The sequence below is a fragment of the Cervus elaphus genome, chromosome 19 (genome assembly GCF_910594005.1).
Source record: "Cervus elaphus chromosome 19, mCerEla1.1, whole genome shotgun sequence".
Taxonomy (NCBI): Eukaryota; Metazoa; Chordata; class Mammalia; order Artiodactyla; family Cervidae; genus Cervus; species Cervus elaphus.
In genome coordinates, this window is record NC_057833.1 from 72,053,741 (window position 1) to 72,078,541 (window position 24,801).

The 24,801-nt window shown below is 57.5% G+C and overlaps 1 protein-coding gene across 2 annotated transcripts in view; it reads right to left on the reverse strand.

Annotated features, from left to right (window-relative positions):
- Positions 1-4,757: 4,757 nt before the first annotated feature.
- COL6A2 (collagen type VI alpha 2 chain) overlaps positions 4,758-24,801 on the reverse strand; it is a 31,040-nt gene continuing 10,996 nt past the window's right edge. Inside the window, exons 2-28 of one of the 2 annotated variants that reach the window (XM_043873794.1) lie at positions 22,076-22,215; positions 21,287-21,885; positions 21,041-21,061; positions 20,255-20,320; positions 18,944-18,997; positions 18,814-18,858; positions 18,493-18,519; positions 18,250-18,276; positions 18,100-18,144; positions 17,487-17,540; positions 17,024-17,086; positions 16,544-16,606; positions 16,172-16,261; positions 15,503-15,565; positions 14,861-14,923; positions 14,595-14,657; positions 14,151-14,213; positions 13,825-13,875; positions 13,540-13,575; positions 13,262-13,324; positions 13,114-13,176; positions 12,935-12,970; positions 12,700-12,745; positions 12,370-12,522; positions 11,753-12,205; positions 11,515-11,553; positions 4,758-5,869 (exon numbers count right to left, since the gene is read on the reverse strand). In XM_043873794.1, the coding sequence (XP_043729729.1) occupies positions 5,271-5,869; positions 11,515-11,553; positions 11,753-12,205; positions 12,370-12,522; positions 12,700-12,745; positions 12,935-12,970; positions 13,114-13,176; positions 13,262-13,324; positions 13,540-13,575; positions 13,825-13,875; positions 14,151-14,213; positions 14,595-14,657; positions 14,861-14,923; positions 15,503-15,565; positions 16,172-16,261; positions 16,544-16,606; positions 17,024-17,086; positions 17,487-17,540; positions 18,100-18,144; positions 18,250-18,276; positions 18,493-18,519; positions 18,814-18,858; positions 18,944-18,997; positions 20,255-20,320; positions 21,041-21,061; positions 21,287-21,885; positions 22,076-22,214 (3,084 nt within the window). In that variant the 5' untranslated portion in view covers position 22,215 and the 3' untranslated portion in view covers positions 4,758-5,270. Of the gene's footprint in view, positions 5,870-6,971; positions 8,067-11,514; positions 11,554-11,752; positions 12,206-12,369; positions 12,523-12,699; positions 12,746-12,934; positions 12,971-13,113; positions 13,177-13,261; positions 13,325-13,539; positions 13,576-13,824; positions 13,876-14,150; positions 14,214-14,594; positions 14,658-14,860; positions 14,924-15,502; positions 15,566-16,171; positions 16,262-16,543; positions 16,607-17,023; positions 17,087-17,486; positions 17,541-18,099; positions 18,145-18,249; positions 18,277-18,492; positions 18,520-18,813; positions 18,859-18,943; positions 18,998-20,254; positions 20,321-21,040; positions 21,062-21,286; positions 21,886-22,075; positions 22,216-24,801 lie in introns of those variants that run through there. The other variant, XM_043873796.1, reaches the window with a different exon arrangement.

Here is a 24,801-nt window from a genome sequence, read left to right on the forward strand (position 1 = left end):
TCCAACCAGTCCATCCTAAAGGAGATCAGTCCTGGGTGTTCACTGTAAGGATTGATGCTGAAGCTGAAACTCCAATACTTTGGCCACTTGACGCGAAGAGCTGACTCATTTGAAAAGACCCTGATGCTGGGAAAGATTGAGGGCAGGAGGAGAAGGGGAGGACAGAGGATGGGATGGTTGGATGGCATCACCTACTCAATGGACATGGGTTTGGGTGGAGTCTGGGAGTTGGTGATGGACACGGAGGCCTAGTGTGCTGTGGTTCATGGGGTCACAAAGAGTTGGACACGACTGAGAGACTGAACTGAACTGAACTGATGGGACCAGATGCCATGATCTTTGTTTTTTGAATGTTGAGTTTCAAGCCAGGTTTTTCACTCTCCTCTTTCACTTTCATCAAGAGGCTCTTCAGTTCCTCTTAGCTTTTTACTATAAGGGTGGTGCCATCTGCTTATCTAAGGTTACTGATATTTTCCCTGGCAAACTTCATTCCAGCTTGTGCTTCATCCAGTCTGGCATTTTGCATGATGTACTCTGCGTAGAAGTTAAATAAGCAGGGTGACAATATACAGCTTTGATGTACTCCTTTCCCAAATTTGGAATCAGTCTGTTGTTCCATGTCTGGTTCTAACTGTTGCTTCTTGACCTGCATACAGATTTCTCAGGAGGCAGGTCGGGTGGTCTGGTATTCCCATCTCTTGAAGAATTTTCCACAGTTTGTTGCGATTCACACAAAGGTTTTGTGTAGTCAATAAAGCAGAAGGAGATGTTTTTATTTTTGAGAAATTCTCTTGCTTTTTCTGTGATCCAACATGTTGGCAATTTGATCTCTGGCTCCTCTGCCTTTCTAAGTCCAGCTTGAACAGCTGGAAGTTCTCGGTTCACGTACTGTTGAAGCCTAGCGTGGAGAATTTTGAGCATTACTTTGCTAGTGTGTGATATGAGTGCAATTGTGTGGTAGTTTGAACATTCTTTGGCCTTACCTTTCTTTGGGATTGGAATGAAAACTGACCTTTTCCAGTCCTGTGGCCACTGCTGAGTTTTCCAAATTTGCTGGCATAATGAGTGCAGCACTTTCAGAGCATCATCTTTTAGGATTTGAAATAGCTCAGCTGGAATTCCATCACTTCCACTAGTTTTGTTTGTAGTGATGCTTCTTCCTAAGGCCCACTTGACTTCACATTCCAGGATGTCTGGCTCTAGGTGAGTGATCACACCATAGTGGTTATCTGGGTCATTAAGATCTTTTTTGTATACTTCTTCTGTGTATTCTTGGCACCTCTTCTTAATATCTTCTGCTTTTGTTTGGTCCACACTGTTTCTGTTCTTTATGTGGCCATCTTTGCATGAAATATTCCCCTGATATCTCTAATTTTCTTGAAGAGATCTCTAGTCTTTCCAATTCTGTTGTTTTCCTTTTCATTCTATTGTTTTCAGTGTATTTCTTTGCACTGATCACTGAGGAAGGCTTTCTTATCTCTCCTTGCTTTTCTTTGGAACTCTGCATTCAGATGGATTTGTTTGTCCTTTTCTCCTTGCCTTTCTTTTCTCTTGTTTTCTCAGCTATTTGTAAGGCCTCCTCAGACAAGCATTTTGCCTTTTTGCTTTTTTTTCTCCCTTGGGGATGGTTTTGATCCCAGCCTCCTGTACAGTGTTCCAAACCTTCATCCATAGTTCTTCAGGCACTTGTCTATCAGCTCTAATCCCTTGCATCTATTTGTCACTTCCACTGTATAATTATAAGGGATGTGATTTAGGGCATACCTTAATGGTCAAGTGGTTTTCCCTACGTTCTTCAATTTAAGTCTGAATTTTGCAATAAGGAGTTCATGATCTGAGCCACAGTCAGCTCCCAGTCTTGTTTCTGCTGACTGTATAGAGTTTCCCCATCTTCAGCTGCAAAGTCAATCTGATTTCGGTATTGACCATCTGGTGATGTCCATGTGTAGAGTCTTCTCTTGTGTTGTTGGAAGAGGGTGTTTGCTATGACCAGTGTGTTCTCTTGGCAAAACTCTGTTAGCCTTTGCCCTGCTTCATTTTGTACTCCAAGGCCAAATTTGCCTGTTACTCCAGGTGTCTCTTGAAGTGTATTAGTGAGATGACGTTAGTGAGAAATGCTGGTGAGGGAACGTTACTGAGGGGACGTTTTTTGAGGGAACACTAGGAACTGTTAGTATGGGAAACTAGCGAGGAGACTAGTGAAGGGTGTTACTGAGGAGATGTTACTGAGGGGACATTAGTGAGGGGGCGTTCCTGAGGGGACATTAGTGAGGGGGCGTTCCTGAGGGGAGGTTAGTGAGGGGGCATTACTGAGGGGACATTAGTGAGGGGTTGTTACTGAGGGGACGTTAGTGAGGGGTTGTTACTGAGGGACATTACTGAGGGGATGTTAGTGAGGGCATGCTGCTGAGGTGACATTTGTGTGGGCATTGCTGAGTGATGACAGGATGTTAGTGAGGGGACATTCATGTGGGACATTGGTGTGGGGATATTAGAATGGTGACATTGGTGAGGGTCCTTGGTGAGGGGATGTTTGTGCAGAGCTGTTGCTGAGGGGTGCTGGTGGAGGGGTTTTATTGTGGGGTTATTCATGTGGGGTGTCTGTGGGGACACCAGTGAGGGGATGTGCCTTCTAGAGACAGGAGTGTGGCTGGTCAGGCCCCTTGTAGACACTTCGAGGGCCTAGACTCTCTGGGTTGACTCTGTCCTTCTTGTGGGGAGTGGATTTGACAGGTGTGACATCCACTCAGGCTGAGGGTCCTTCTCAAACACTGTGTTTTGGTCCTGGAATAAGGATGCCATTCCTAGGTGGGTGGACCCATGGCCTTGTGCACATTTTTGTTGCCCAAGAGTCACTGGGCTCCCACGAGGACCTGGAGTCCCAGCTCATGGACAGTTCATGCTGGCGATGTGGCTGGCGACCTTCACTGTCCTGTAGGTCCTGTGGCCACTCTGCTGGCTTCCTTTTGTGACCTTTGCCCCAAGTGAGCCCATTTGGGTTCATTTTTGCTGGGTTTCCTTCACTCGTGTCCACTGCTTTCAGGGGAGAGGATCCACATTGAGTGGGATTGGGTGGGGGTGAGCAGGCAGAGTTGGGGGGGGCCTGCAAACCTGGCCTTGCTAGAGGTCTGAGGGTGTCCCATGTGTATGGAGCGAAGGGCCTTGTAGGAAACCATCATATCAGCACATGTATGTGGCAGGGAGTGAGTCTGGGGGTCCCCCAAGGCCTGAGACCTGGACAGGTAGAGCCTCAGAGAATAGCCCTGAGAGGGGGCTGTGCCCTTGGCCTCTGGGGAGGTTGGGGCCCTCAGGGGAGAACCTGGGGGATGCCAGTGTGGTGAGCATGCTGCAGCTCTCCAGAGCGGTGTGTGTCCTGGAAGAACCCTGCCCACCCACTCACCAGCATCACAGAGAGAGAGAGAGAGAGAGTGTGTGTGTGTCCTTCCCTCTGCAGAGGGGACCTGTGCAGGGCCCACTGGGCAGAACTCTGGAGACCCAGAGGGAGGGACCCCTGCCATCCCCTCCCCTCCACCCTGCCATGTCCCCTGGAAGTTCACAGGCATCAGCACTGCGCTCTGAGACCTGGGCGCTCTTCTCTGTCCCATGCTGGCATTTTTGTTGGGTTCTCTAGGGGGAGAGAGGGGCGGAGGAAGGGAAGGTACTTGGTGGGATATCCTGCCCTCCAGCTGCAGGCTACACAGGCAGACGAGGAGAGGCGGAGTGAGTCGGTCTCATGCCCCCTCCCCATGTTCTGGGCCGAACTGTGTCTCCCTTCCCCAAACTCCCACGTTCAAGTCCTAGCCCCCAGCTCAGAATTTGACCTTATTTGGAAGTAGAGTCATGGCATCTGTGATTAGCTGAGATGAGGTCATCCTGGATGGAATGAGCCCTAATCCAACATGACTGTGTCCGTGCGCTAAAGGGAAACATGGACACAGACAGGCCAGGAGAACATGCATTGTAAGATGTTGTAGGATGTTGCAGGTTGAGGGGGCGACAGGAGCTGGAGGACCTGGAAGGATCCTTCCCAAGAGCCTTAGGGGGATGGTGGCCCAGCAGACACCCAGACACCTGGTCAACCGCTGGTCTCCAGAATGTGCTTAAGGCCCCATGTTGAGGCCCTTTGCTAGGCCAGGCCCTGCAGATGATAAACAGCCCAGGTTTAAGAGGGGACTTCCCAGAGGGTGAACTTAAAAGATGTGGGTGTCTGAACACAAAATCACCGAGGCCGCCAGAAAAAAACCGCCTCTGTCTCATTTCTCCTCTACCTACATCTATCATCTATCACTCTGTTAAGACCATCAATATACCCATCAATCAATCTACCTATCATCTTTTTCTATCACTGATCTATCTACCCTCTATCTCTACCACCTCTCCAACATCTCTCCACCAGCTATCTCTATCCACAAATATCATCATACAAACACCAACAAGTGTTCCTAAAGCACTCTGGCCCTGGTTCGGGGGCAGAGTGAGACTTCATCAACCAAGTACATTGTTTTCAGCCCAGAGTCAACTAGAGAGAGGTGCATTCCATGGTTGAGGCTGTCCTGTCCTTTGGGAGTGCCGGTGTCTGGAAGGACTTGAACGTTGGGAGTTCTGGGAAGAGACACAGTTCAGCCCAGAACACGGAAGGACAGGGGGCCAGGCCCAGCAACATTTCGGTGCACAGAACAGTGTGGGGGACCCAGCGATATGATCAGTCCTGGGGGTTACGTGAATCTCTGTTGGTAGAGTCACTTGGAAGCTGGGGAGCAAGAGGGGTCAAAGCCTTTATTGGACTGGGGTGTGTGCACACAGGGAGGTATGGGGCCTGCTGTCACAGCTCAGTCTGATAGGGGAGGTGACCTCTAGAGACCTGGAAGCGCCAGGGCGGCTGTTGGGGCTGGCAGAGAGCCTTTGCAGGGGACGGGGGCGGGGCTGAAGATGAGTCTGTGAATGAGGCTGGGCTGAGGGAGGTCTACTGAAGAATGCACCCCAGGAAGCCGCTGGGGTCCCGGGAGGGCATAGAGGGCAGGGCAGGGCAGATGATGAAGAGGGGAGGAGGGCTGGGGTGCCTAGAGCTATGGGATTCCCAGTAGGAGCTGGGTGGGCCGGTGTCCTTGGCGCCTGACTTTATACTCATAGGTGGAGACTCAGTCCTCAGCGACTGGACCTCTCAGTGGGGTCGGAGTAGCACCATGGACAGGAGGACAGAGCCCGTGGGGCAGGAGGCACGGGGCTGGGGCCCGGGGCCTGGTGGGGGTGCGGGTGCTGGGAGGGGGGCGCTAGCAGATCCAGCGGATGAACCTGTCGAAGAAGCCGGGCTGGGCCAGGCTGTCATAGTCTTTCTCGCGGAAGACGGCGGCCGGGTCGCCCAGGCTGATCTTGGAGAGCACGTCCGCGTCCACGTCGCTACCCACGGCCACCACGGTGGGCACCACGTTCTGCTTGCGCATGGAGTGTACCGCCTCGTCCAGGCTGTCGTTGCCTGTGACGCCGTCGGTGAGGAACACGAAGGACAGCTCCGCGTGGCGGCGCGCCCCAGCCCGAGCGCCTTGCACCACCTGGTTGATGGCCTGCACGATGCCCGCGCCCACGTGAGAGAAGGAGTTGAGGTAGCGCGCGCTCGCCAGCGCCTCCTGAATGACGGTCAGGTTGAAGGTTAGTGGGAAGGCCACTTGCTGCTCACGCGGGCCCCCGAACTGCAGCAGTGCCACGCGCGCGTTGAGTGGGTCGTCGTCCCTGCGCGCCAGGGTCAGCCGTCGGGACACCTCCTCCACGAAGCGCCGCGCCTTGTGGAAGTTCTGCTCGCCCAGCCGCTCAGAGCCGTCCAGCAAGAAGACGATGTCCACCGGCCGCTGTGTGCACTGGGCCACGTACAGCTCTAGGAGCGAGAAGGGGTGGTGCGCGGGCGACCCACGTGAGGCCCGTCGGCCGGGCCCCTGGAGCGCCCACCGGGCCACGCCCCGCGCTCGCCTCTTTCCGCTCACCCCGCCCACAGGAGCGCTAAGACCGCTGGAGCTTCCCCCGAGGTCACTGCGGCTGGGAACTCCCCCACCTGACAGGGCCCAGGACGTTGGTGCAGACTCCCACCCTGTCTCCCTGAGACCGACACCGTCTCTCTTGGTTGTGCTGCCACCAGGAAATGTACCCAGTCCTGAGATTGAGGGGCCCCTTTTCACTCTACCAGCACCATCTCTGCCCAGCAGCCTCCAGGCCCTCATGGGAGGGGTCCATAAAGCACCTTTTTTGGACCCAAGAATTGGATACCCCCCAAAGGATCACAGTCCATGGGGAATGAGGGTGTGACTGTGTAAAAAGACCTCAAGAAGATCCTCAGACTCAAAGACCCGCCTCTGGCCAGATCTCTCCAGCCTTGGGAACCTTAGAGAGAGGGGCCCCTCAACTAGATGAGGCTTTGGTAGGACAGTGAGCACAGGTGTGGCCAGGACACCCTTGCCCTCATCTGGGTAGCCACCAGCCTGGACATGCTGGACAGTGTGGGCAAGATTGCTGCCAGGCTGAGGCTAGACCTCTGGGGCACGCCACTACACTGGCGGAAAACCCGCTCCATACACAGGAGGGACCACAGGCTTGGTCCCCGTCCACAGGCCAGGAATGTGCAGTCAAGCCCCTTCCCCAAGCCACTGCTGAGATCACAACTCTAACCACCGTGGGGGCTCGGCATGGGCCAGGCTGGTCCTTCCCACTTGGGTCTAGCTCCTCAGCCCTTGGTCACCCCTCCTGACCTGGGCAGGAAAGGGCTCTGGTCACAGCTCAGGTGTGCCGACCCGGGGCTGGGCACACAGGGGCCCCATCAAAAGGAGATCCTGACCCTTGGCAGCAACCATGAGGGGGGCAAGGTCCTGTTTGGGTCCTGCAGGCACCAGGTGACCCCCGCCCCCCTGTGCTGCATGGGTCACCCTCAAGGTCCGGCGAGCAACCAATTCACCCCAGCAAGCCGCTGACCACAGCACACACTCAGGTACCTTGCTTTTCAGCTTTTATAGAATGTCTGAGATGAGCTCACAGCACCTGAAGGACACGCTTGGGTGTGTCCTTGGAGTGCTGCTCCCGGCAGAGGAGCGAGGGTTTTGGTAGATTTTTTTTTTCCTTTTTTTAAGGAGCTTATTAATGATGCAGCTTATCTTGGTGGTGGTGCAGATGAAGAGCAGCTTCGAGCTGGACTGAAACTGCCCAGCAAACTCCCCTTGTGTCCCTGGCAGGCAGAGCCTGAGATGTAGGAACTGGTGGTATGGGCAGGGGGAGTTTCCTCAATGTCTCAGCCAGGGGACAAGAGGACTGTACAGGGACCCTGGGCAGAGGCCAGCGGTGGAGCCGGAATCTGGGTCGTCTGTGAGGCTCTCCTGGTATCTCTTTCTTTCTGGCCAGATAATGGCCCCCAAGAGGTCCTAATCCTGGATTCTGTGCCTGTGACCTTATATGGCAAAAAGGACTTTGCAGCCGGAAATCAATGAACAATTCCCTTGAAATGGGGGGGACTATCCTGGGTTATCTAGCTCTAAGTGCGACCACAAGAGTCCTTGTAGGAGGAGGCAGAGGGGAAGGGGAGAGGTCTCATGACCACAGAGGCAGAGAGGGGAGCTGGAGAGGCAGGAAGGACACTCTCTTAGAGGCCCAGGGGGTGTGTGGCCCAGGACACCTTGACTTTGGACTTCTGGCCTCCAGACTGAGAGAACAGCTTCTTGCTGTCTCAAGCCTGGCAGTGTAAGGCAGGTGGCCCCCGGGAGCTCACGCAGCCAGGTGGGGCGGCACCCTGCGGCTTTAGCACAGTGCCAGCGCGGTCTCGGGGTCCCCCACGATGTCCCTGTGCACCAGTTTAAAGGTGTCAATGAACAGGTCCATCCAGTCCTGCCGCTCGTTTCCTGTGGCGAACTTGGCCCGCTCCGCGGTGTAGACCAGCACAGCCACCAGCTTGGAGTAGGCAGCTGGGTCCTGCGTGAACTCCGTGGCGTTTAGCAACTGTTGGATCAGGGGGATGGTCCTGGGGAAGGAGACATCCGGGCCCTCTTCCGTGCGGAGGAAGGTGACCGGGGGCTCGCCGCCAGGCCACGGTCCATCTGCGGGGGATTCCAGAGAGGCCTTTCAGGGATGTGGTGGGTATGAGCACGCCTCCAGCCGCTTCTCTCCTCGGAGACGAGGAGGGGCCAAAGGCTCAGCCAGGGCTTAGATGAGGAGCCAGGGAGGCTGCAGCTCCCCCACTGTTGGCACCGAGGGCCAAGGCCAAGTAAGTGGGGCTTCAGGGAGCCCCGAGGAGATGGAGCAGAGCTTGAGAACCGCGAGACTCTGAGCACGGATGGCTTCTGAAATGGACCCGGCCTGCTGGTGGCTGACAACTCAGGGCCCTGCCCTGGGACGGCCTCAGCACTGGAGGAGAATTTCCTGCCTGTTTCAGCCCTGCCTGGTGCTAGGCAGGTGGCCCCTGGAGCCCCTCTGGAGCAATTTCTTCAGACAAATCTGCCTTGCCCTTTAGATGTAAATCTCCGGGCCCAGAGCCATCTCCGAGGACCAAGGAATGATTGTTCGGTGAGCCTCTAGCTCTCTACCCACCCTGTCTCTGGGGAGGTCAGGGCCTACCCTCTGGGCCCAATGGGCCCAAGGCCTCCTGTACTAGGGCGGCCTCGGTATGTCCAGTTAGCTCATCCAGGTGGCCTGGTCCATGGCCCCACCTCTGCCCTGCGCCCTTCCTTCAGGCCCCAGCCTTCCAGAGCTCTGGCCTTGGTGTGGGGAGCAGGGCTCAGGCCTCCTGGCTCACCCCCCTCCAACAGCAGCTGTCGTGGAGGAAAACCTGCCTTTGCTGCCTTTGACTGATGTCCAGCATTGTTTCTCTTTGACGGCGGCTTCATGGTTCCGCCCCAGCTGAGTTGCCACCCAGCTCAATCCAAGCCCAGATGTGGCTGAGTCTCTGGATGGACAGAGCCACTTGGCCCAGAAGGTCCGGGCTGCACCAGAGCAGGCAGCATCCCCATGCGCCTTGTCTGCTCAGCCCTCAGCATGCTGGATGGAGTCCACTTGTGTCAAGGAGCACATTCTGTAGTTACATCTGCTCTCTTCCTCTCTGGGCACAGTGTCTAATTTACTTGGAGATTTCAAATCATTTTAAAGGAAATGAGGGACTTCCCTGGTGGTGGCTAAGATGCCACAGTCCCAATGTAGGGGGCCCAGATTCAATCCCTGGTCAGGGAACTAGATCACACATGCACAATGAAGAGTTCAAATGCTGTAACAAAGACCTGGCATGCCACAACTAAGACCCAATGCAGCCAAATTAAAAAAAAAAAAAGAGGACAAGGTAGAAATTAAAAAAAAAAAAAAAAGGAGAATGAGATTGTGAGTTAAGTAAAAGGAAGAGTTAGGAGAAGGGAGAAGGGGTCTCTCAGGGGTCTGTTCCCTTTCACTGTCAGGTCCTGGAGGCTCAGGAGAAGCAAGATCACCAAGCTGGCGACCACCATCACTCTAATATCAAAACCAAAGACATCACAAGAAAGGTCACACAGCCCTGTTCCTCTCTCATGAACACAGATGCAAAGATCCTCAACAAAATACTAGCAACTGAATCCAACAATCTATATCTATGTGTGTTCAGTTGTTCAGTAATGTCTGATTCTTTGAGACTCTTTGGATTATAGCCTGCCAGGCCCCTCTGTCCATGAGATTTTTTTCAGGCAAGAATACTGGAATGGGTTGCCATGCCCTCCTCCAGGGGATCTTCCCGACCCAGAGATCGAACCTGGGTCTCCTGTATTGGAAGTGGATTCTTTACCCACTGAGCCTCCAGGGAAGCCCAACAGTGTGTGAATATATATATGTGTGTGTGTGTGTGTGTATATATATATATACACACATTTATATATTACACACCTTGACAAAGTGGGATCTAAGTCAGATCTGTAAGGCTGGGTCGACATTCAAAATGCAAAGACTATAGCCCATGACATTGACAAGCTAAAGAAGAAACACCACCCAATCATATCATAGGTGCAGAAAAAGCATCTGACAAAATCCCACACATGTTCATGCCAGACTCTCAGTAACTAGGAACGAGAGGACCAGCCTCAGCTTGTGAGAAGCAGCTACAGAGACCCTCAGCTGACTGCCCGTGTGAGAGACTTGATACTTCCCCAGCAAGATGACTGCTGGGCCCTGGCACCAGGGCTGGGGTCAGGTTTCTGCCCTCAAGAGGCCACCTGACCACAGGGCTCCTACCCTGGGAGGACTCGGGAGTCCTGAGGGCAGCAGGGGCACAGACCATGGGTTGTCTGGGTCTCTGTGGGGACACCAGCCCCTTTAGCCCCAGAGGAGACGGGGATTGGTGCTACTGGGTCAACCTCTGGGGGTTGGGTGGCTCTGGGCACCACACAGCACTGTCTCCAGCTGACTGGGGAACCTCAGGCCCAGCCTGTCTCTGGGATGCCCCCACTGTCTGCCATTGGCCATGGTGTGGTCACTGGTACAACCTCAGGAGCACTTCCTTGGAAGTTCTCTGTCAGAATAAGAGTAGGGACCCTTGTCCCCAAGTCAACACACTCCCTCTCCTCAGGCGGCCTTGGAGCCTCTGAACCTACCCAGGGGCCCATCTGACGCCTGGAAGGAGCCTGCCCCAGTGCCAACTTCATGGCAGACATGGATGTGGACGCAGGCCCCGAGTTCCCGTCAGCGTTGGACCTGCCAGCAGCCCAGCCCAACCTGGCCCCTGCCTGCTGTGGCAGCCCCTACCTCCCAGAGTCAGCTCTGGAGGCCCCACTTCCAGGACAGGCCCAGCACCCACAACTCAGCGTAAGGATCCAGCGCTGGCTCTACGACCCGGCTGGCGAGGGCAGGGCGAGCCATGGGGGCTCAGCTCCTGGTGTCCCTGGGCACCTCCAGGGCCCAGTCACTGCAGCAGAGCCCTGCAGGCAGCAGCTCGATGCCCATTGGAGCTGGACGATGCCATCCTGCCCTGTCCCCCACCTGAGGGACCCCTTGGAGCAGCCCCTGTGGGTCCCCAGCCTCCCACACTGGTGCAAACACGTGGGGTGGTGGGGCATGGCCCCCTAAACGTCTGTTTCCAGACGGAAGATCAGACAGGCGATGCCAGGCAGCAGTAGCATGGGGCTGTCAGGGCAGAGGCCCCTCTGCCTCCCGCAGCTGCCCCTGGGCTGTGGATGTGTTCACCTCCTGGAGGGTTTGAGACCAGCCATTTCATGTATGGATCCAGGGCTTCAGCCCCAGGCAGCCCTGGCGTTTCTGTCCCTCTGGGCACCTGTGTGTTTGAGACCAGTAGCTGGAGAGCCCAGCCCAGTGCCCAGTGGGCAGCGCCCCTTCCCCACATGCATGAGATGGGGGGTGGCTGAGCACCCCCAGCCCCCTCCTCCGAAGCGCTGGGATCCTGGAGGCTGGGCCACCGCAGGTCTGGAACCTGAGGCTTCTCCTGGGGGTGGCCGCACCAGCATTTCCTGAGGTCCCTGCACAGCCCTCCCTACCGCCCTGGCTGCTGACTTGTCTGGGGGTCAGCGGCGCCCACCTTACCTGTTTGGCAGGGAAGATCCGGGCACACGATCTGGGGATCTAGGAGAGAGGAAAAGAGGCGGGGGTCCTGGGGACTCCTTCAGGTCCTGCGGGGCCAGGAGCCCCTCCTCTCTCCTCCCCTCCCCCCTCCTTCCCGCGCAGCCCCATCTCTCCCTGCCCCGCCCTGTCCCTCCCCTCTCCCCGCCCTCCCCTTCCCTCTCCCCGCCCTCCCCTCCCCTCCCCCGCTCCCAGAACTCACCCGGGCACAGCACGTCCTCCATGTCGTCGATGAACTTCTCGGCCACCAGGTCGGAGAAGAGCGTCATGTTGCGTACCTGCTGCGGCTTGTCGCAGGCAATGGAGTACAGGTTCTCGCTCTCGTGCTTCTCGTGGAACATGTCCCCGATGCCGATGGCCGTCACCGTCACTTCGTGGTTGCACAGCGCCCGCAGGTTGAGGTCGTCGTCCCGGGGGTCATGGCGGCCGTCTGTGATGACCACCGCGAACACGCGGGTCTTCTGGCGCCGGCTCTCCTTGATGAGCTTGTTGTAGGCGAACTTGAGGGCCGAGGGCGTCCAGGTGCCGCCAGCGATCCACTCAAGGTTCTTGACGGCCTCCTTGAAGCTGGACAGCGAGTCGATGCGCTCGTCGTCCAGCTGGATGGCTTCGAAGGTGCCCTCGTGACTGTACTGCACGACGCCCACGCGGGTCCCTGCAGCGGGCGCGGGCGTGAGGTCAGCCTTGGCGAAGCTACGACCCCTCCGAGGCCCCTCCCGTCGGCTTCTGTCTGGATCCCAGGCGCCTTGCGCGCAGGCCCCTCTGCTCAAGACTGCGGCCTGGCGCTCCCCGACCCCACCCTACTGCGGTGCAGCTGACCCGTCTCCGACTTGGGGTCCTTGGCGATGGCCCCCAGCCTGTTGACCACGTTGATGACGAAGTTCTTCTCCAGGGTGAAGTTGGTGTAGCCAATGCTCTCGGAGCTGTCGATGACGAACACCACGTCTAAGGCGCCACAGCGCTTCTCACAGTCTGCCGGGAGCCGGGAGAGCGGTGGGGTGAGCTCAGCCGGAAGGGGGCAGGAGGGCGGGGCCAGGCGAGCCGAGGGCGGGAGGGTTGCTGCGCTGACCCCCGGCCCATGGAGACACCCTTAGACCCCAGGGGCGTGCCCAAGTGCTCCGGTGTAGCCGCGTGGGGGCCCCGACTCACCACAGCACCCGCAGGTCTCCCGCACGTAGGTCATGACGTCGCATTCCTGGAACACAGCCGGGTGGGCCCGGCAGAGCGTGAACCATGGGGAGGGACCAGAAGTGCTTCCTGGGAGCCTGCCGACCCTGTCCACCTCCTGCCCTGACCTCACCCCCTGACCTGTCCGTCCCTGCTGCCCTTTCTTCGGATTTTAAGAGGAAGGAGGACCCCGAGTCCAACCCCAACTGATACCTACCGTGAGGCCGGGGTCTCCTGGGGGGCCAGGCTCTCCCTGGAGGAGGAAGGGTGACAGTGAGAGGTGACACTCCTCATGGCCGAGGCTGGGAGGGCTGCGGACCACATGGTTCGGGTGCCTGTTGGCCAGGCTGACCCAGGGGCTGGGCCTCAGGGCCAAAGGCATGGCGACTGACCTACCTCGGGTCCTGGGGCTCCCTTCTGCCCCCGTGGGCCAGGCTCACCAGGGGGACCAGGATCTGCCTGCGAAGGAAAAGGGCAGGTGGGCTCTGGCAGTGCCCCGGGTGGTGCCCGCACACGGCTCTGCCCTGGGCGCGGAGGTACTCACGGGCTCTCCCTTCTGGCCTTTCCTCCCAGGTTCTCCTTTGAAGCCAAAGTCACCTCTGCCCCCCTGTAACACAGGACACCCTCGTTAATAGCGTAGAGTTCTGTGGCCCAGCATTGCTGCCAGCCTCAGCAGACCTGCCGACTTTTTCAGGAGGAACCCGTACTCAGCAGTGCTGGCAGAGATGCAACCCCACATGGATTCAGGGCATGGCCGGCTCCCACCCCCAGAGCTCAGCGGAGGCCAGAGGCACAGACGGCCCCATGCACCACAGTACGTACCTCGGGGCCGGGGGGGCCCGGCTCACCCTTGTCTCCCTGGGAAGCAAGCAGAGGGGTCACTCAGCAAGGGCTGAGGGCTGGCAGGCCCTGCAGCCCCGTCCCAACCCTCATGGTGAGCCACGCAGGCTGTGGGAGAAGGTCTGAGGTTCCAGGAGACCTGCCTCTTCTCTTGCTGGCGCCCCGGGCCCTTCTCCACTCACCCTGGGCCCAGCAGGAACTAGCAAAAACGTTCCCTGGTCATGGCCCTCCCCCAGTACCTGTCCCACGCCAGGTGCCAGGACTTACAGGTGCTCCTCGGGGTCCGGGGTAGCTGAATCCAGGCCTGCCAGGGTCTCCCTGGGGGACATAGGAGGCCAGTCAGGGCAGGTCCAGTGGGAAAATGTGGAGACTGAGGCAGCTGGCCTGGACTGGGGGCAGGTGGGGAGGGGCCTCACGGGCAGGGCCCGCTTTGGGAGGATGTGCCACCCCCAAGGGTGAGAAAATGGGGGAGGTGGGGGGGGTTGCTGCTTGGCCCCTGATGTCCTCCCACACCAAGGGGGCTGAGCAGCCAGATTCCTGGAAGACTTGGTCAGGCTCCCAGCCCCATCCTGGAGGGTAGGGAGGGGGCATACCTTGGGGCCAGGCTGTCCCGATTCTCCACGGGGACCAGCATCACCAGGGTCTCCCCGAGATCCCTGAGAGCAGAAAGGAGGCAGGGAGTTGGCACAGAGGGGGACTGACCTCATCCTGCTCTGACCCCCAGGCGACATTGCCACCCCACGGGGCTGGGCATCTTGAAGGTCTCTACTCTCCATGAGCCACGTCCAGCTCCCAAGTCCCACACGGCTTCCCCCTTGCCCACTCCACCTGGTAAATCTGGACCCCCTCAGGGCAGGATGAAGGTGTGAGATGCCCCCTGTCCCGCTGCCCAGGTTTGTGGGGACAGTGTCCTGCCTGCCCAAGGACAGGAGGACCCAAGTGGACTGCAGGGTGGGGAAGGGGGACGATGAGGTCAAAGGGCAGCGAGGGGCCTGGGTCCCAGAGCCACGGGCCCTCCTTGGCGTTCTGCTACTGACTTGTTTCCCAGGCTCTCCGACAGTCCCCTGGGGACCTCTGGGTCCAGGCAAACCGCGATCTCCCTGGAAGGAAGAGGGACGAGGCGCTTCAGAGACTCACTGTGGACGTGAGCAAGGCGGGGCTGTGCTGCCCTCCAAGAGGCCCTCAGCCCTGACCACAGTGGCCCCCAGGCTGGGTCTGAAGGGTGGAGGGCGGGGGCTCCTGGTGCAGCCCCTCCAGCAGGAGGGCACGTGGCCTCTGTGACCACCCAGCCATGACCACTTGCCTTGGCTCCTTTGTTGCCAACCTCTCCAGCCAGGCCCCGGGGCCCCTCAGGACCAGGGTCCCCCTGTGAGAAGAGAGGCCAGGTTAGTCTGGGTTGCATGCGAGGGAAGTAGGAGAGGGGATCATTAACTCCCTGGGGGAGGAGGCCGCACACTGTGGAGGGTGATGCTGGAAACAGCAGGCCTATCCACTCAGCCTCACGCAGCCCAGGCAGGGGCCACCACTCATGTTCAGAGGAGGAAGCCCTCCTTGGAGCCCTTCTCTCACATTTCACAGGGAGCTGGCCGCCCGTGGCTTTCATCACAAGACCTCCTGTGCCAGCTATAGAAACACATGTGTGCGGGGGAGGGGAGGGGATGCTGGGGGTGGAGCAGTGTGCAGCCTGCACAACTGTGCATGGTGTGCGTGGAGCTGGCCCTGCCCAGCCCCTCAGCAAGGAGTTCCTCCTGCTCTCCCAGACCCTGCAGGGAGCACCCCCTGACAGTCAGGCCCTGGGGGTTGCCTCCATTCTCTGAGGTGGACTGTGTGTGGGGGTGTTGGTCATCCCTTGTTACAGGGGCCCTGTTGGCCCCTCATCCCAGTGAGACCCCAGTGTAGACACAGACACGGCCAACAATGCCCCAGGCTCCCCTAACACACTCACCTTCTCACCCTTGGGGCCATCGCCGCCTGGGCTGCCCTTGGTTCCAGGGTCTCCCCTGCGCCCCTGCAGAAAACAAGCTTATGGGAGGGGGGGTCCTGATGGTGGGGGCCACACTAGAACCCTACTCTCTGTCCTCGCCATAAGGACGTTGGCGGTGGGGCCTGGGACCCCCTTCAGAGTGCTTCAGCTTAGACCGTGTCCTCTGCTGGGCCAGTTTGTCCCAGGCGAGAGTCTGGGAATGATGTGGGCTGGGGGTTCAGATGACATGACTGACACCAGCTTGGACCAGCTCTCTGCGTGGTCACTCAGGTCCCTTCTGGATTAGGCCAGGCCTCAGGCTGCGACCTCTCTGAGGGTCAGCCTGGAGATCGGCCCCGTGTGTGTCTGGGTCTAGGTTTAGCCCTCAGGGGTGTCCTGCTAGGGGGTGAGGTGGGGGCACAGGGCCACTTCACAGGCACCAGGTGTCTGGTGGGGGCGTGGTTGGACCCTGCAGGCCACTCTCTGGTGGCCCTGCTTGGTGTCTGCGGCACGGGGACAAGGGGCACATTTAGAGATGCCAGAGGACGCAGGGCTCAGAGACGCCCGGAGTAGGGAGTGTGAGGGGTGGCTCAGCAGGAGGGGGGCGGCCAGGGGGACGGGCACCCCGGGGCTGGGCGTGTGTGAACTCACAGGCTCGCCTTTGGGTCCTCGGGGCCCAGGCCCACCCTTGGCTCCTTTCAGGCCAGGACTTCCTGGGGCTCCGTTGTTGCCTTGATAGCCCTGTGGGGAGGAGATGGCTCACGGTGATGGCCTGGCCACACGTGTGAGTGGCCAGGGGCAGGGCCCAACCCCAAGTGGACTCACGCCCGCTGCCTCCAGAGGGACCATGTTTGCCTCAGGAGCAGTACACCCCGGTCACCCGGCAGCAGGGCCACAGAGATGGGGTGTGGGGGGTGCTCAGGATCCAGGCTGGCCTGCACGACCACCTCCCTCCCTCCCTCACTGCCCCTTCCCGCCATGGGGTAGCATGGGCCTCAGTGCAGGGCCCCCGGGAACACTTGCCTTGCTTCCTTTTGCCCCATTCTCCCCTGGGGGGCCTCTGCGTCCTGGGCGGCCAGGGTCCCCCTGGAAATGTTTGGAGAAATCAAGAAATCAGCCTCTTGTTCCTCAGACCCAGGAGCAAGACAGGACCCCAGTGGGGCTGGGGGCTTGCAATTCTCCTCCTGTGTCCAAGGAGCAAGCCCCGCCCCTATGTGGGCACCCCACAGCCCCCGTATGTGGGCACCCCACGGCCCGCATGTGTGGCCACCATATGACCCCCATGTGTGGCCACCCCACGGCCCCCATGTGTGACCACCCCACGTCCCCCATGTGTAGCTCTACGACCCCCATGTGTGGGCTCCCCATGGCCCCCGGCCTGGTTTGCAGGGACTGTGCCTCTTGCTGGGCGTCTAGGCCGGGTGCTGTGGGCAGGGAAAAGGCCCTGGGAGGGTGGTGGCCCAGTCTGCTCTGGCCCGCCCGCCCCGTGGCCAGGCCGTCTACCTTCGAGCCTTGGTCTCCTCGCTCCCCAGGGCTGCCGGCTTCCCCCACGTAGCCATCGGGGCCCTGAGAGAAGAGAGGGGGTTATGTTGGGCTCCTGCCCAGGGCTGTGCTTGAATTTTCCCTGTGAGCTCAGGGCCAGCTGACCAGGGGGAGGGTGACCAGCACCCCATCTCTGGACTGGATGCCAGGACCCCTTGGGCCTGGGTGGGCCGATCGGACAAGCTGCCAATCTGGGGGGGCGTGCCCTGGGACTCTAGAGCAGCTCCCCTCCATTTGACTCAGGAGCTCCAGGGTCACTTGTCACGTAGTGACCCCAACCCCGGCTGAACCCTGGAGGGGGTCCAGGACAGGTGGCTGGGGAGGAGCCCAGCTATGGGCCCTGCCACCTGCCTTCCCGCTACAGCTGGTGGACTGACCCCTGCCTGGTGCCCAGCATCTCCCAGAGCCACCAGGCTCCACTCACCCGATCCCCGGTGTCTCCCTTGCAGCCAGGAGGTCCGATGCGCCCCAGCTTGCCCTGAAGGAGAAGAGGGGAACAGAAGACGTGTCAGGGCCAGATTTGGGGACACGAGCCCTGATGACAGGGGTCAGAGGTGCCAGGTCTGGGCACACTGGGCACCCCTTGTAGGACATCTGTGTGAATGGCCGTCAGGGTGGCACTTCTGCGAAGGTGGGAGGGCATCCCTGGGGTGTGGCTGGGAGCATGGGGGTCTGTGGTGTCTCCTCCACGTGTGTGCATGTGTGTGTGCATGCATGGTCTCCCGCGACACTTGTGTGTGTGCACCTGTGCAGGTCTGTGAACCCCCAGCCAGGCCAGACATGAGGTCCGCAGGCCAGGCTGGGAGACTCCTGCCTGGCCAGTACCTGCTTTTCTGCAGCAAATGTCCACGCCCCTTATGCAGGGTCCCCGTCAGTCCTGTGTCCACTGAGGAGGCACGACCAGGGGCTGCCCAAGCCAAAGGTGTGGGCAGTGGGCGGATGGGCCCAGAGCCCACCCCCTGAAGGACCTGAGAGTCTTAAAGGGATCATGCTCGTTCCATGGGCACTGCTGCCCCGCCCAGGGACGGTGTACTCACCTTCTGCCCATCTGTCCCGTTCTTGCCCGCCAGGCCAGGGGCACCCTGGAGGAGAGGGGAGGAGGGACCCAGTTAGCTCCCTGGACTTCCTTCCTTCCTTCCGAGTAATGGGAAGGTGGGCACCCTGCCCTTGCCCGCCACTCTACTCACCTTCCGCCCGTCGGCTCCAAACTCGCCCTGTGTAGGAGGAAAGAGGCCAGTTAGTGCTAATCTTCCGCATCACAGACACCACTGCCTCCAGGCCTCAGACCAAACACGAGGCCAGAGAGGCCCCAGAGGTCACTACCGGCATGATGCGGGGTCTCGTGCCCCAGCAAGGACCCTGGGCTCGCTGAAGGATGCAGCTGAGGGGGTCAGGCTGGGTGAGGTCAGATGCCCAGAGTGGAATCTCACCTTCTCGCCTTTGAAACCAGGAACACCCTGAGGTCAAAAGGAAAGAAAAGAAGCATTACCACGGGCGGGTGGGGCGCTGGGACCCACCCACCAGATCCAGGGAGGAGAAGGGGGTGGTGTCGGCAGGCTCTGGTGGAGAGGTGCCCCCAGGGATGATGCTACGCTGGAAATACCGAGACGCTTCACTTCTGTGGGGCAGGGGCGGGGATGATGGGCTGTGCCAGGCACAGCCTGACCCCGTGGCTGGCCCCTCCTGGAGGCAGGAAGCCCTTGGCTTGTCCCCATGTCCCTGCCCCCCAGGCAGGGTCAGCAGCAACTTACCTTGGGTCCAGGGAATCCAATGGGGCCTTCGATGCCTGGATCTCCCTGTGGAAGAACAGAGGATGGTGGATGCAACCCCAGCTGCGGGGACAGGGGCCTCCAGACGGGTCGGGGTGGGGAGGGCACTCACCTGTCGCCCCTTCTGTCCAGGCTCTCCGGGCTCACCCATGTTGCCTTTGGCGCCCTGAAAGCAGATGACAGAGAAAGGAATTAAGGGAGGCATTGAGCTGGGGGAGCTCCTGGGAGGTGGCAAGACTGTGATCCTGGGGTTGGGTGGCCAGGTAACAATTACAGTGCCACCTCAGGACCCCTAGAGTCCTGGTCCCTGTCAGAACAGCCCTATCTGACCTGTTCCCTTGGGCTCTGACAGTCAGCTCTCTGAGAAGCCGCCCTGTGGTGGGGCTGGAGCGGCCCTGGGGTGGAGTGCCCACACAGATCTACAGGACTCCAATTCTGCACCTGGCTGCTCCTGCCCCATATCTCATGCCGCAATGTCCTCTAGATCCTGTGGGGGCAGCTAAATAACACCTCAAGACAGGCTGGCTCCTCAGAATTCAAGGTTTAACTGTACAATGTGGGACTGTATTAAGTAAGTGCATCTACTTATTAAGATGCTTCCAGTTTCAGGGCAAAGATGGGCAGAAGTGAGAGGTGGTCAGAGGAGGGAGGAGTAAGGAGCAGAAGGTCTTGGGGATCCAGGAAGTGGGAGACCAACAGACAGGAACCAGTGGGTGGGCAGAGGCTTCTGAACAGCTGTTTCCTGTTTTGGGGTTCCTTCTGCCCCCACACTAACCACATGATCCCTGCAGCAGCTTCCAGAGACGCCCCCTCCCCACCAAGGACCAGAGTCACAGCCCTGCCATGGGTGGCCAAAGCTGCCTCTGGTGGCAAATTCATCCCTGGATCTAGGACTGGAGTAACCAGGGAGGCAGCAGGAACATGTGACCAGCAGCCTGGCAGACAAGTACCTGGATACCTCACCCTTGAACTTGGAAAGAAGCCGCTTTCTGACACGAATCACTGGCGTTTCTTATACTCTGGTAGTAATTTTGGAGGAATTTCATTTTATACACCTCTGCTGTTATGAAGATGCAGGGCCAACCTGACCTCTTAAAAACCACTTATTTAATAAATGACAAGCAGGGGTGCCCTGTATGAATTTTCATCATGTTACTAACAATAATGTAGCTCATGCTTCTTTATGTACATGGGCATGCTTGTTTACTTTAGAGGAGTATTTTATGGGCAAATCTTAATTTATAAGTATTCCTACTTTTCTGGAAATGCCATAGGAAAGGAAGTTGATAAAAACTGAATTTTAGATCCTCCAGGTGAGAAGTGGTGAGTCCATCCAAGGTGCAGTGGCCTTAAGATATGGAGCTGGGGAGAGGTCAGGGGCTTTCCTGTGACATCGGCCCCACTGGTGGTCTGGGCATCTTACCTTCTGTCCGCGGTAGCCCTTGGGGCCAGGGGGCCCAGGGATCTCCAGACAGCTGACCTTGTAGCACTGAAATGGGAAGCAAGGGGCAGTGTGTGAGGCCAGGGTCACAAGTGCCAGGAGGGAGGGAGGGGCGTAGCCTGGGCCCCCTGGATGCTGGGCCATCCTGACAATGGGGCTGTGTGATGGAACAGACTTGAGAGGTGTCCAGGAGGCCTCTGTGCCCACCAGGGGCAGGTTCGGGGATCCACATGAGTGCTCTAATCAAGTTTGGGAAACCAAGGCTGGGTTAAGCAATGACTGGCAATAGGAAGGATTAAGTTGCTGCTGGCCAGTCTCTGCTGTTCTTGCGTGTTAAATCTCTGTGTTTTGAGCAGCTGTCCTGGGAAAGGGCAGGCTTGTAGGAGCCAGGGCTGTGAGATGGTGCGGGGGAAGCACAGGGACGAGGGTCCCACACTGGGCACACAGCTGGCCACCTGCCTTCTCCTCCTGGCCTGATTTAGGTGGACAGAGCCTGTCAGCCCAGGGGCAACCTTCAACCTCGAGCCTCATCCACAGGGATTGCAGGTGACCCTGATGCTGATCTCCTGGGCTTAGACAGCATGGTTTTGGCCACGAGCCCCTCAATCAGACTCCAGTCTCAGGCTCCACAGGGAGCAGAGGGGTTGTGCTCCCTCAGCCCTTCTCATTGTCCTAGCTCCTGGGAGTGCGGTGTGGGAAGGGGGGTGGTCATCTCTTCTGAGTCAGAGGCCCAGGCAGCCCCCGGGGCTGGGATGGAGACACTCTCACCTCTCCATAGGCTTCATGTTTCTGCAGAAAAGACAGAGAGAAACCCTTGTGAGTGGGGAACTGGAGGTGGCACTGGCTCCGCATCTGGGCAGGGACCCAGGACATCAGAGCAGACATCACATCCCTCCCCACATCAGACCCCTCCCCACCCCCGCCCCACACCCTTCAGTTACCTCACTCACAGTGGGTAGACAGACCCAGAGCCCTGTACTGCCTCCTGCTGCCCTGCCCCAGCCTGCCACTCACCATGACTTTGATGATGCGGTTGATGGTGTCCTGGTCAATCTCAGTGGAGTCCGGCCGCATTGTCGCGTAGTTGTTCCGGTAGAGTTCGTGTGGTGTGTTGGCGATGTCCCGCAGGCCCTGCTCATTCAGCTTCAGGTTGGGCGGCACTGCGAACAGCCGGATGCCCTCCTCGCGGGCCCGCTCCGCCTGCAGCTTGATGCCCCCGCACGGGCTGCCGGTCACGTGACCGTCGGTGATGACTACCGCAAAGTTGACCACGCCCTTGCCCACGTGCCGCCGGACCTCCTGGGTCATGTTGCCCAGCATGCAGTCGGTGAAGGTGCCCCGGCGAAAGGAGCTGATGCTCTGTAGGCTCTTGGTGAAGGAGGCCCGGTCGCTACCCGGCGGGCTGAACACCTCTACCAGATCGGAGAAGTGCAGGCCGCCGTAGCGCCAGCTCAGGGCCACCTGGTCCAGGTAGAGCTCATCCTGCAGTTGACTGATGAACTGCAGCACGAACTGCTGCATGTGGTAGAGCAGGCTGTCGGTGGGGGACTGCATGGTGATGCTCTCTGATGTGTCCAGCACGAAGTACACGTGGATCGGGCAGTCGGCCTTCTCTGGGGACGCACAGGTGTCACCTCGGGGCCTGAGCCGGTGGTCCTGGGGTCTGCCTGCTGGGTCTCCCTGCAGCCCGCCCCGCCCTCGGTCCGGCCCTGCCCCTCCACCCTAGGCCCCGCCCCTCACCCTAGGCCCCACCCCATCCCGGCCCCACTCAGCCCCGCCCCACGACGCCCACACCGGTTGTACCTGGGCAGCTATTCCTGTCCGAGGTGCCGGGGCTGATGACCTCCTGCTGCTGAGCATGGACGGCCCCCAGGAGCCCCCAGAGCAGGAGGGCGGAGCAGGGGCTGCGAAGCATATTGGCAGCACCCTTGCGCCTCAACATCCTGCAAAAGGGAAGAGTGGCACTGCAGACCGTGCCCCACCCTCACATAACCGGCCCCCGGCTCCCCTCCCCAGATGATGCTGGGGGGACACACGGAGGTCAGGAAGCACCTCAGCTCAGGGTGCACCTTGCTCCCTTGCCTGGGTGGGGGCCACAAACACAGAGCGGGAGCAGACACTGCAGGCTTAGGGCTCCATTCTGAGCGGGACATTCACGGTTCCTCATTGCCCTGCACAGCCTGGCTGTAGAGATTAAAGCAAGCCCCATGGGAGCACCAGGAAATCCAGGAGGGCTTCCTGCAGGAGGTGATGGATGTGCCCAGAGAGAGATAAGTGTCCAGAGGAAGGGAACTCTCCGCCCAGAGGAATCTAGTTTACAGAGGACTGGGGGCAACACTTGATTGTGTTGACTGAGAAGGTGGGGTGAGGTGCAGGCCAGGGGCTCTGAAGAACCCTGAAGCCTCCAACCACTGCTGATGGCCACACACACCACATACACAGACATCTCACACACACACATTATCCACATACCACACACATATTATATACATCACACACACACTCCACACCACATACACCACATACATAGACATTTCACACACACACATCATACACACATCACACATACATTATACATATCACACACACACACCACACACATTCCACAAACACACACATCATACACCACACATCATTCACATACCACACACACACTCCATATCACACACACACACATCCATCATACCACACACATACATACACACATTATACATATCACAACACACTCCACACCACATAAACCACACACACCACACACACATATCACACACTCACACATCATACACCACACACACCATGCGCTAACGCACATAATTAAAAAGAGGCCCACATAATAAAGTGTACTGGTAGAAAATATTATTCTCAAATATAATGAAAACTTCTAAAAGTATCTACCCAGTGGGAAAACACAAAAGCAACAAATACAAAATACAGAAATACCCAAAGGGAAGAATCACTTCGGCCTATCGGAGGCAACCTCCAAGCTATCCCCCTTGGAGTCCTCTCAGCCCCGAATTATCACTGACCACTGTGACCAACAGAATAACCTGGAGTTTGTTGTGTGACTTCCACGCGTGGGACATAAAAGCCATGGTGGCTTCTGCCTGGTCCTCTCTTGAACTACTTGCTAAGGAGGAGGCTGGCTGTCATGACACGAAGATGTGCCAACAGCCTTTGCAGCAGCTCACGAGGGGAGGCGATGAGGCCTCTGGCTGACAGCGGTGAGTGAGCTGTCTTGGAGGCAGACCCTCCACCTCAGCCAAGACTTCAGATAACTGTGGCAGAGCCAATATCCTGCCTGCACCTTGCAAGGGACCCTGAGCTGGAACCACCCAGCAACGCCTTCCTTGAGCTCCTAACCTGAATAAATTACGAGACAGTAAATGCTCAGGCGGCACTAGTGGTAAAGAGCCTACCTGCCAAAGCAGGAGACATAAGAGATGCGTGTTAGATTCCTGGGTCGGAAAGATTCCCCTGGAGGAGAGCATGGCAACCCACTCCAGTATTCTTGCCTGGAGAAGCCCATGGACAGAAGAGCCTGGCGGACTACAGTCCATAGGGTTGCAAAGAATCAGACATGACTGAAGTGACTTAGCACATTGTTCTAAATCACTGTTTTGAATACTTTATTATACAGCAATAAATCACTAATAAAGGAATCAGACTCTTCTTCTACAACATTGTAGACTGAAGATGAGACAATAATTCAGAATTTTGACAGGGAAATAAAATGACCCAAGAGATGTCTCCCCAGCCACCTTATCTTTCATATACAAGAATAAACATCTCAGAAAACTAAAAATAGGATTTCCATATGATCCAGCAATGCCAATTCTGGGCATATATCCAGACAAAACTCTAATTCAAAAAGATGCATGCACCCACGTGTACATAGCAGCACTATTTACAACAGCCAGGACACGGAAACAACCCAAATGTCCATTGACAGATGAATGGATAAAGACGTGGTGCATATTTAACACACACAATGGAATGCTACTCAGCCAAAAAAAGGACAACATAATGTCATTGGCAGCAACATGAATGTAACTGGAGATAATCAAACTAAGTGAAGTAGGTCAGACAGAGAAAGACAAATACCATATGATATTACTTACTTGTGAAATCTAAAATATGGCATAAATGAACTTATCTACCAAATAGAAACAGACTTACAGACATAGAGAACAGACGTGTGGTTGCCAAGGGAGAGAGAGGATGGACTGGGAGTCTGGGGTAAGTATATGCAAACTATTACATTTAGAAAGGTTAAAAAAACAAGGGCCTGCTATATAGCAAAAGGAAGTATATTCAATATCCTCCAATAACTCATAATGAAAAAGAATATGAAAAAGAAAGTATATACATGTATAGCTGAATCACTTTGCTGTGCAGCTTACTGTGAATCAACTATACTTCAATTAAAACAAATAGCGTAAAAAATGGATAAGGACCTCAGATGTAAATGGGCTCAGAACTATGCCACCTACACACCATCCCTAAAAAATATTCTGCAAGGAGTTTCTGCA